Source organism: Urocitellus parryii, chromosome 7, assembly GCF_045843805.1.
Source record: "Urocitellus parryii isolate mUroPar1 chromosome 7, mUroPar1.hap1, whole genome shotgun sequence".
NCBI lineage: Eukaryota > Metazoa > Chordata > Mammalia > Rodentia > Sciuridae > Urocitellus > Urocitellus parryii.
The window spans coordinates 142,646,597-142,658,767 of record NC_135537.1 but is presented as its reverse complement, the minus strand read 5'-3'; the positions used below and the strand labels follow the sequence as shown (position 1 = coordinate 142,658,767).

The 12,171-nt window shown below is 35.2% G+C and overlaps 1 protein-coding gene across 2 annotated transcripts in view; it reads right to left on the bottom strand.

Moving 5' to 3' along the window:
* The window catches only part of Nf1 (neurofibromin 1), a 251,252-nt gene that overhangs the window by 170,683 nt on the left and 68,398 nt on the right, over positions 1-12,171 (bottom strand). For both annotated transcript variants that reach the window (XM_077800375.1, XM_077800376.1), the window contains exons 8-11: positions 11,508-11,665; positions 1,125-1,298; positions 585-707; positions 254-328 (exon numbers count right to left, since the gene is read on the bottom strand). In XM_077800375.1, coding sequence (XP_077656501.1) covers positions 254-328; positions 585-707; positions 1,125-1,298; positions 11,508-11,665 — 530 coding nt within the window. The remainder of the gene's footprint in view (positions 1-253; positions 329-584; positions 708-1,124; positions 1,299-11,507; positions 11,666-12,171) is intronic.

Sequence of the window (12,171 nt, the reverse complement as noted above, 5' to 3'; positions counted from 1 at the left end):
CCTGGAGATTGAATCCCAAGAGCCCTACCACTGAACCACATCTCCAGCTGTTTTTTAAATTTTAAATTTAAAAATTTAATTTAAACTTGTGATTCTCCTGTCTCAAGCCTCCAAAGTAGCTGGGATTACGGGCATGTGCCACCACATCTGGTAAGAACATCTTTCTTTAAATGGGCAAAAAGAAAGAAGGATTGCACCAAAAAAGAAAAGAAAAAATTGTTTTAAGTAATTTAGCAATACCTTTTGGACTTACATTGGTGATGATTCGATGGAGTGAATTTACTAGTACATAGTGAAATGTAGAAGGTGAATTCTGAGCCAGGCAGATCTATAGAAAAAAAGAAAAAATAATAGATCATTTCTAGGAGAAAAATATCCAGTAATACAAAATAAGACAAAACAATAGCAAAAATAAAATTTATTAAAAATAGATAACTTTTTAAGGTCTTCAAGTTCACATCAACATATAATATTAAGAAACAGTGATAAAACTATATACCTATTTATCTTTCCAGTCTTTTCACATTTAAAAAGGAAAATATTAGCATCAGTAAGCATAGGTAGATAAAAATCAGTGCTCTTACCTTAAAGTGTTGGTTGTTATGAGGGCTTATACGAAAGCAAGAAACAAGGCAATCAATCATTAGATCCACGTCTGCAGGCTGACTGCCTCTTGAGAATGGTTTACTTGGATTAAAAAGCAGGTTCTATAAAAACCCCAATAGAAAACAAAGGCCTTTTAATAGTATTATTACTAATCAACATTATCCACATAGATGACAGGGAATTTCAATTGCCAGAAAAAGAATAAATCACTAATACTGTGGTTCATTCATCTGATATAAATCTTACTATACCACATATGGTTCCTATCTGGTCCAAATTTCTACATTATCTTAAACCCAAGTCTGTATATTTATGTTAACTTTAAAAAACTGATTAACTCCATTGTTCTTCATAATCTCAATCTAGGCTGATGAACATAATGACAAAGTAGGTCCTATAAACTTATTACCACAGGTGACTCCAAACTTTAGTATTTGGAGCATTTATCTTTGCTCATAATACCTCTACTATAATTTTATTCTTGTAAAATTACAGTAGAGAAAGAATAAGCATGATACCTTAAGATCAACCACCATGGACTGAACCAGTAGGAAAATGACAGAGTTGTCTTCCCAATTGATGTAAGTACTTGCTTTACACAATTTGACACAAGCAATTGCAGCACTCTCTGTCAGCTGCCTGCTTCCTCCATGGCCAGCAAGTGCTTTTCGTAGACTGTCCAGAAATAATTTCTACAAATTCAAATAGAGCAATAAGATAATATGAAGTTTCTTTTATTTCATATTTATACAACAAAGTAACAAATTAACGGCCTCTAATATTTATACCATAAAAATGTCTCATTTATATTTTGGTTTTCAATTTTATAATTTAAGTGGTTGTCATTATTTAACTCTTTAAATAATTTCCTCAAATTAAAAAAAAAATTCCTCTTCTCTTTCTCTATCCAATTATTATAGGAGTATTAAAAAAAAAAAAGTCCTGGGTTGGGAATGTGGTTCAGTGGTAATGTGTTTACACAAGATCTTGGAGGGAAGGTGGAAGGGAAGAAGAAAGAATCCTTCCCAAATATCTGAACTCAGCACTGAATTCAGCTGACCATATCTTCCTTTTGATATTATCTTTAATGTCTAAATATTTTATTGGTAAATATCAAATTGCTCCATCCTTTTCTAATACTCCAGACAATATTCAACCTTTTAGCCTTCTAAATAAGAATATACCCAAGGCTACACTGTTACTCTAAATTCTATCTACCCCCCCAAAAAAAAAATTATGCTTTTATGAACTCAACACCTCTTTGTAGTTCATTGATAATCTCATCCTTAACTTTTCTCTTAAGTGAAAATTTCACATCTCCACCTACACATATTCTCAGACGTAACATATCAAAAGCTAAATTCACCCAACACCAGCAAAATACACATTCTTCTCAGTGTATGAGGAACATGTTCCAAAATGAACCATATGTTAGTCCACCAAATATTTTTTGTTGTTTTGTTTTGTTCTTGTTCTGGAGATTGAACCGAGAGGCACTTCACCATGGAGCTACATCCCCCACTCCTTTATTTTTTATTTTGAGACAGGGACTCACTAACTTTTTTTTTTTCTTTTTTGTGCTTATAGATACTCAGCATGCCTCTGTTTTATTTGCTTATTTTTGTATGCAGTGCTAAGGACTGAACCCAGTGACTCACCCATGTTAGGCAAGCACTCTGCCACTGAGCCCCAGCCCCAGCCTGGGTCTCACTAACTTAACGAGGCTGGCTTTGAACTCGGAATCTTCTGGTCTCAATGTCCTGAGTAGCCAGGAATATAGGCCTGAATCCAGCCCAAACAAACCTTAAATACATTCAAAGAAAAAGAAATTATACAAGGTGTCTTATCTCATAATAAGGAAATGAAACTGGAAACTAACAGTAAATGGAAGATTAGAAAATTCACAAAAACGTGAAAATTAACACAATCTTAAACAATAAATGTATCAAAGAAAAAAACCCAAGAAAAGGGAAATTGGAAAATATCTTGAGACAAATAAAAATAAAGCACAACATACTAAAACTTAGAGGATGCAGTGAAAGTAATGGTAAGAGGGAAAACTACAGCTGTGAACACATTTTAAAACTCTGCTCTCAAATCAATTATCTTAAGGAACTTGAAAAATAGTAAAAAGCTAGCAGAAAAAAGGAAATAATAGAGATCAGCAAAAAGATAATTTAAACAGAGAACAGAGAAAAAACAACAAAGCCAAAAGCTCATTCTTTGAAATAAATAAATTTTAGTGTGATTAGGAAAAAAATAAGGGCAGGCTAAAATTACTGAAGCCAGAAATGAATGTAATGGCATTACTTATTGATTTTATAAAAATTTTAAAAGGGTAATACAACAAATTGTACATCAACAGATTGGATAATGTGAACAAAATGGACAAAATTCCTAGAAATACACGATCTAACAAAAATAACTCATAAATAAAAAATATGACTAGAACTATTAGGGAGACTAATAGTTAGTCTCCTCCCCAGTTAAGAAAAGTTCAGGACCAGGGCTGGGAATGTGGCTCAAGCGGTAGTCCGCTCGCCTGGCATGCACGCGGCCCAGGTTCAATCCTCAGCACCACATACAAACAAAGATGTTGTGTCCACCGAAAACTAAAATAAAAAATAAATATTAAAAAATTTTAAAAAAAGAAAAGTGCAGGACCAGATGAATTCACTGGTGAATTCTACAGTACACTTAAAAGATTAGCACCAGAAGTACTTTCAAAAAATTAAAGTGGAGGGAACACTTCCTAAGCCATTCTGAGATCAGCATTACCCTCATGCCTAAGCCAAAGACATTGAAAGAAAACAACAGAGGAGCAACCTTGAAGAACATTAATGAAAAAAGTGGTCAAAAAAAGTAGCAAATAAAATTCAGTAGCTTTTTTAAAACATCATATGCCAAGTGAGACTTATTTCTGGAGCAAAAGGATAGTTTAACAATGAAAATCAATCTATGTGATATTCCACATTAATAAAATGAAGGAAATTCCTACATTATCATCTCAATTAAGACATAAACAGCAATTGATAAGACTCAACACCTTTTCATGATTTAAAAAACACCCAAGCTAGGAATAGAAGGAAATGTCTTCAACGTGATAAAGGCCATATGGCTTAAAAAAAAAAAAATCAATAACAACATACTCAATGGTAAAAGACTAAAAGCTTTTCCCCAAAGATCAGCAATAAATAAAATAAAGATTAGGATGCCCCACTTTTGCCACTTCTATTCATCAGAGTAAGTTAACCCTGCTTACAAATGACAAAATAACATACATAGAAATCCCTAAAGATTTCATATACACCTTGTCATGGTGCTGCAGGCCTGTAATTCCAGCTACCCAGAAGGGGAGGCAGGACAATCACAAGTTCAAGGATAGCCTGGGCAACTTAGTAAGACCCTGTCTCAAAATTAAAAAAATATGAAGGAGCCAGGTGCAGTGGTGCAAGCCTGTAATCCCAGGGGTTTGGGAGGCTGAGGCAGGAGAATCTTGAATTCAAGGCCAGTTTCAGCAAAAGTGAGATGCTAAGCAACTCAGCAAGATCCTGTCTCTAAATAAAATACAAAATAAGGCTGGGGATGTGGCTCACTAGTCAAGTGCCCCTGAGTTCAATCCCCTGTACTGCCGGACCCCCACAAAAAGGAAGAACTAGGAATTTAACTCAGCAGCAGAGTACTTTCCTAGCACATGCAAGGCGTGGGGCTTAGACCCAGGACTACCAAAAAAATAAATAAAGATTTTTTTTTTGTGAATTTTTAGAGCTCATTCACAAATTTGACTAGAGTTGTAAAATACAAAATGAATACACAAAAATCAGTTGGATTTTACAAATTAGCAAAGAAAAATTTGCAAAGGAAATAAAAAAAACCAATTCCATTTACAATAGCATAAAAAAAGAATAAAATACTTAGGAATTAACCAAAGAGATGACACTCTTATATGAAAACTAAAATACGTTGCTGAAAAAAATTAACAAAAACACAAATAAATGCAAAGACATCCCATGTACATGGATTGTTAATGTACCAATAATTCCCAAAGCAATTTACAGATTCCACACAATCCCTATCAAAATCTCATAAACATGTTTTGCAGAAATAGAAAAGCCACCCTAAAATTCATATGGAATCTCAAGTGACTCTGAATAGCCAAAATAACCCTGAATAAAAAAAAGTTGTAGGACTTTATTCTATCTTACCGATTTCGAAACTTATTACAAAGCTACAATAATAGAAAATAATGTAATCCCAGCCTAAGAACAGACATAAGGAAAAATGGAATAGAATAATACGTTTAGGAAAAAAACTCTCACACACATGGCCAAAAAATTCTTGACAAGTGTGCTAAGACCTTCACTCATTGGAAAAAGGACAGTTAAAAAAAAAAAAAAAGGTACTAGGAAAAATGTATGCATGCAGGTCAAAATATGAAGTTGGGTCCTCCACTTACACCATATACAAAACATAAGTCAAATCAAAATGCAAAGATGTAAACTTCACAACTTAAACTATAAAACTCCAAAAACAAAAATACAGGAAGATTTTTACAACACTAGATGCAGCCATTACATCCTTGATATGATATAAAAAAAAAAAAAGCACAGGCAACAAAAGAAAAACTGGATAAATGAGACAATCAAAACCGATTTTTTTTTTAATCAAACAACACTATCAAGAAGGTAAAACAGGAGTAGGCTTATGGCTCAGGGGTAGATCATTTGCTTAGCAAGCGTGAAGCCCTAGGTTTGATCCCTAACGCACGCTCGAACACACCCGTACACATGAAAACAATATGAGAGAAAACAGCAAATCCCATATCTGACTTTTGTTTGTTTGTTTTTTTTAATTGTGTTTTTTGTTTGGTTGGTTTTTAGTGCTGGGGTTTGAACCCAGGGCCTTGTTCATATTAAGCACATGTTCTACCAGCCACTAAATCCTGTTCTCAATTTAAGTTCAACTAAAAGTCTATACTTCTTCTATAAAACTCTCCCCACTATCCAAACTTCACCTGAATTGTTATAGAACATACAGCCTCCATTTTTTTCCCAAGTAAACATGTACTTACAGTATATAACTTTTCATTCATATAAAGAAATAACCAAGAATTCTAGGAAGATAGCAATATAAAAATGTCCTTGACTCCCTCTCTCTATCCCCTTAATTCTTTTTTTTTTTAAAGAGAGAGAGAGAGAGAATTTTTTTTTAATATTTATTTTTTAGTTTTCGGAGGACACAACATCTTTGTTTGTATGTGGTGCTGAGGATTGAACCTGGGCCACACACATGCCAGGCGAGCTCGCTACCACTTGAGCCACATCGCCCCTTAATTCTTTGATACCCAAGTTTACTATGTTCTAGGAGTCACTTATATTTTTAGCCTCTCTTGACCATGTGACTGAGTTCTAGCTTATGGAATATGAATGAGAGAAGGCATGCCATTTCTGGGTCCAACCAATACAAATTCTCAATGTGCTTTTTCATACGCCATGTGTTTTCCTCGGGCTGGCACATAAGTAAATAAGACATACAAAACCTGGTTGATAAAATTGAAAAATATATTTCCTTACAAAGAACAAACTATTAAAAGTGACTTTAAGGGGCTGGGGTTGTGGCTTGGTGGTAGAGCGCTCGCCTAGAACGTGTGAGGCTCGCCTAGTACATGGGTTGGATCCTCAGCACCACATAAATAAATAAAGTAAAAGTATTGTGTCCATCTTCAACTAAAAAAAAAAAAAAAAAAAAAAAATTTAAAGTGACTTTAAGCCAGGCGCAGTGGCACACACCTGTAATCCCAACAGCTCAGGAGGCTGAGGCAGGAAAATCTTAAGTTTAGAGTTAGCCTCAGCAATTTAGGAAGGCACTAAGCAACTCAGAGAGACCCTGTCTACAAATAAAATACAAAATAGTGCTGGGGATGTGGCTCAGTGCTCAAGTGCCCCTGAGTTCAATCCCTGGTACCAAAAACAAAAGAAAAAAAGTGACTTTAAAATAGAAATTCTTCAAAAAATTAAAAATAGAATTACCATATGATTCAGAAATTCCACCTCTGATATATACCAAGTAAAAGGTCTCAATTTTACACCCATGTGCATAATAGCATTATTCACAATAGCCAAAAGTGAAAAAGCAACCCACAAGTCTACTGGCAAATAAATTTGGAAAAATAAAATGTTGAGCCAGGTGAAGTGATTTTGAAAACATCATGATAAGCATCAGCAATTTTAAATATACAATTCGATGAATTTTGAGAAAGAAGTTATGGAATCAGAACCACAATCATGATCTTTAACATTTTCACCACCTTAAGAAGTCCCCTTGAGTTCCTTTCCAGTCAATTTCCTCCCCTCCCACCCTTGGCATCCACTGATTCATTTTTTGACCTCAGATGTCTTCTACAGAAATTCTTTTAAAAGAAATCATAGGAAAGGTGTGGGGTGTGGGAGGGGGGAGAGGAAGAGGGAGAGAGAAGGAGGAAGAGGAGGAGGGGGAGGGAGAGGAGGAAGAGGAAGAGGGAGAGATAGAGGAGGAAGAGGAGGAGGGGGAGGGAGAGAAAGAGGAAGAAGAAGAGGAAGAGGAGGAGGGGGAGGGAGAGGGAGGAGGAAAAAGAGAAAGCCTGGCACAGTGGCACATGCTTATTAACCCCAGCAACTCAGAAGGCAAGAAAGGACTGTGTGGTTTGAATGTGAGGTGCCCCACAAAAGCTCACATGTAAGATGATGCAAGAAGATTCCGAGAAAAAATGATTGGGTTGTGAGTCTTAACACCATCCGTGATTTAATCCTCTGATAGGGCTTAACTGAGTGGTAACGGAAATGGTAGGGTGTGGCTGGAAGAGGTGAGAATTGGGGCATGACTTTGGGTATACATTTTTTTATCTGGAGAGTGGAGTGTGTGTGTGTGTATGTGTGTGTGTGTCTCTCTCTCTCTCCTTCCTGATCACATGATTCTCGTGATGATGTTCAGCCTCAACTTGAGCCCAGAGAAATGGTGCTGGCCTGCTATGGACTAAGACCTCTGAAACCATGAGCCCTCAAATAAACTCTTCTTCCTCTACAGTTGTTCTGGTCAGATCCTTTAGTCATAGCAGTGGAAAAGCTAACTAAAACAAGGACTGCAGGTTCAAGGCCAACCTCAGCAACTTATCAAGGTCTTAATAAGCAACCCTGTCTCAAAATTAAGAAATAAAATTTAAAAGGCTGGGGGTGTAGCTCAGCAGCAAAGGACCCCTGGGTTCATTCCCCAGTACCAATAATAATAAAATAATAATAATAATAATAACAACAACAACAAGAAAGAAAAAAGGGAATCAAAAACAAAAGAAATCACACAGTATGTCATTTTGTCTGGCTTCCTTTGTTTAGCATGTTTTTGAGATTCATCCATGTTCTGTGAACAGTAGTTACTCTCCTTTCCCATCCCCCGACAAGTGGGTACAGGGGTGCTCTTCCACTGAGATGCATCATCAGCCTCTTTTATTTCTTTTTATTTTGAGACACGATCTCACTGACTTGCCCAGGCTGGCTTTGAACTTGGAATCCTCCTGCCTTGGCCTTCCAAGTAACTGGGATTATAGACATGTGTCACTGCACCAGGCAGCAGTTATTTTCCTTTTCTTTCTTTCTGGGTTTTTACTGTTGTTGTTGTTGTTGTTGTTGTTGTTAACCGGGAATTGAAACCAGGGGTGCTTTACCACTGAGCTACAACCCCAGTCCTTTTTATTTTTTTATTTCAAGACAGGTCTTGCTAAGTTGCTGAGGCTGGCCTTGAATTTACAATCCTCCTATCTCAGCCTCCAAGACACTAGGATTATAAGCTTGCACCATCACGCCTGGAAGTGCACAGTATTTACTTTTAATTATTGAAAAAATATTCCATCATCTCAATTTATCACAGTTGGTTTATCCATTCACCAGCTAATGAGCATTTGGGTTGCTTTCAAATTTAGGGTATTATGAAAAAGGTATGATAAGCGCTAGAGTATAAATCTTTGAATGAAAAAGGGTATGTCTTTATAATTCTTTATTTTTACGTTACAGATATATATAACCTTCATTTCCTCCATGAATGTAACTTGCTTTTGACACTTATATATGTGGAATTACATTCACAGAAATAAATGCTAAAATATATATACACACATATAGGCACAGTTGTTCCTAACATTATTACATTGCTATTATTCTATTCTTACACATTTATATCATTTCATTGCTAATAATCTATTGTTTACTTTCATTTGGAATGACTTTTTTTCCAGTTTTACCTGAGATATAATTGGCAAATAAAATATTTAATGAGTATTTAATATATTTAATACATTATTTAATATATTTAATGAGTATAACATATTTAGATATACATAATAAAGTGATTATCACAAGGTAATTAACATACCCATCATTTCACATAATTTACCCTATGAGGAGCAGGAGAAAGAGTGAGAACACTTGAGATCAAGATACTGTATTGTTTTATTCATGTGTCAAAAATTTAGAAGACTGAAAAATAGGGAGTTCTGATAAGGATTCAGGAAAACATAAATGAACCCAATTTATAATTAGAAGTCCCAAAATGTTTTTCTTTTCTCCATTTTCTGCTAACCTGTTTGTTAAACTATTCACATTCCAGCTTCTTATAAGCCATTATTTCATGATGAGAATGTAAGCTGAAAATGCCCCCAAAACCCTGATGCCAACAAAACTCTTAGATCCAGAATACTAAGACATCTCGCCAGCAAGCACAACCTGCCTAAATATATGTAAGTGTATTTTCTGGCTTTTTGTTTCCATTCTGTTTTGCTGTATGTGGTAGTACACATATGCCTATAATCAAGTGACTTGGAAGGCTGAGGCAGGAGAATCACAAGTTGAAATCTAGCCTAGGTAACTAAGTGAGACCCTGTCTGGAAAAAAAAAGAAAAAAGAAAAAAAGCCTGTGGTAGTTCTGTGGTAGACCAAACAATGGATTAAATCTTCAGTACCCCACTCCCCCCAACAGAAAACTGTAATGTTTCTATAGAATGGGAAAGGCAGATTAAACCTTCCCAGTTTTAGCCACTGTCATTAATTCATTTTTCATTTTTATATCATTTTCTCTTATTTCTGCTATGGGTAGGGGACCAAATTAAAGTTTGTTGGGACCCCAGCAGCCTCTGTGCCTAGGCAGGGGTAGTAAAAATAGGTCTTCTTATTCAGTGTGGTGAAAACATAAACTGCTGCCAACTATTAGGAAATAGAAAAGTAGTAAGAACTATTCAAAATTTTAAATACAAATGCTCTGAACACAGAAATTGCAGTTTTAGTCTATGAATTAGTTTATAAAGAGAACTCAAGTACATGTATACACACCCTATAAATCAATAAAAGACAAAAATTAAATGGAAAAATGAGCAATTCATGGAAGGTATACAAATGACTGATAGAAAGATATAACTGGAACTGTGATTTCTAGAATTTAAATTCATTTAAGAGTACTACTGAACTTACAGTAGTTTTAACTATTTCTACTTTACCAATAAATAGAAACAAACAAAAATAAAACCACTACTTTGAAGGGCTCCCAACAATCTAATATGAAAAATGGTATCCTCAAAAGTTGGGACATTGACATAAGAGAAATATCACAAATTCATAGGCTCTCAAGGATTTCCTACTTCATTTATTTACCCCTCAATTAATAAATTCCCTATCCAATGTTTCTGCAAAGTAGTGAATCATTCAGCTGATTCTGAACATCTTCATCCATAGCCAAATTATGTAAGAGCACATTCACATTTAGTCAGCTAAGAATATTTCTCCCAAAGTGGCAATAAAGGAAAAAGTGTCTATTACAAAACTAGTGCATTTTGAACTTCAAATAAAATGTTAACAACTCAAATCTTTAAAATATATATATATAAAAGATTCTTTTCAAATTACCAGCTATTATAATGCTAATTTCAATACAAAGTGTATGTGTAGTCTGCCTTCCTAATAAAACTCTATGAAAACTGTTCTGAGTTTCCTGACCATTTCAATAGCACCAAGTGAACAAATTCCTAAAAACATGCAAACAACATACTATACAACATGCAAACAACATACTATAAAAATTATGAAGTCTATCTGGTGCTGCATGCCTGTAATCACAGTAGCTCAAGAGACTAAGGCAGGAGGATTGCAAGTTCAAAGCCAGCCTCAGGAATTTAGCAAGGCCCTGTCTCAAATTTTTAAAAAATGTAAAAAGGGCTGGGGATGTGGCACAGTGAATGATGGCACCCTGGGTTCAATCCCTGGTTTTAAAAAAAAAAAAAAAAAAACAGGGCTGAGACTGTGGCTCAGTGGTAGAGCACTTGCCTGGCATGTCTGAGGCACTGGTTTCAATTCTCAGCACCATATATAAATAAATAAATAAACAAACAAACAAATAAAATAAAGGTCCATCAACAACTAAAAAAATATAGAGAGGGAGAGAGGGAGAGAGGGAGGGAGGGAGGGAGGGAGGGAGGGAGGGAGGAAGGAGAGAAGTCCAGTAGGGCAAACCCTGAAGGGAATATTAGAGAAACTATGTTTAAAAGTAACAGAACTATTCTTTAGTCTTCTCTGGTAAAAAAGACCAACGGATTGTTTTTAGTCTTTGATCATTGAATGATATTATTTATTTCTCTTCCAAATAAAATTATGTATGAGAATATTTCCACTAAGGTCACAAACAGAGACCTAAAATGATTATAAAGAATGATAAACCTAAGGTTGGGGGGTATAACGTATCGGTAGATCACTTGACTGGCATGCCTGAGGCCCTAGGTTAGATCCCCAATACCACCAAAATATAAATAATGATAAAATAAAAATGATACACTCCTTGAGTAAAATAAACTGTTTCACATATGGACATAATAGAAATGACCTCCGAACCTTATTCATGTTGTTTTCGTCAACCACATCCTTGGATATATCCTGGATTATTTCTGGACATAAAATAAGGAGAATGATCTGTAGTGGCCAAACTGCTGCTTTACGTTTGGTGCTTTCAGCAAAACCATCCACCAAGTCAAAGAGTTTTTCTGCACACTCTACATGAAAAATATTAAATGACATTATTATGTGAGAAAAACAATTGCTGGCATTAAAAGTTAGCACTATCCAAAAACCCAAAGGCCACATTTAAAGAGATAAACTTGGAAGTTAATTTAAGCCATTACACAAATTCATTCACATAAGCCGATAAGAACTGTTAAATTTCCCATGTGTTAGAAGAGCTATCTTGATCCATCCAAGAAAAAAAATTGACATTTCACAATGACTGATCTTGTGTTTTGTCTCAATGTACAGGGCCTTATGCAAACTGCAATGTACCCAACCTACAAAATTTGGACACCTTCCCAAAGAGAATTACCAAAATTTCCCAGGAGTCTATAATCTCTGCCATGCAGCTATATCCAATGAATTCCTACCTCACAGGTAAAAACAGTACAATTACTTTATATACACATCTGTAAAAACAAAATAAGGCTTTACAACACACAAAAAAGGTGCTTCTCCCTAACAGCCATCAACAGTAGCCATCAATTATTCAATT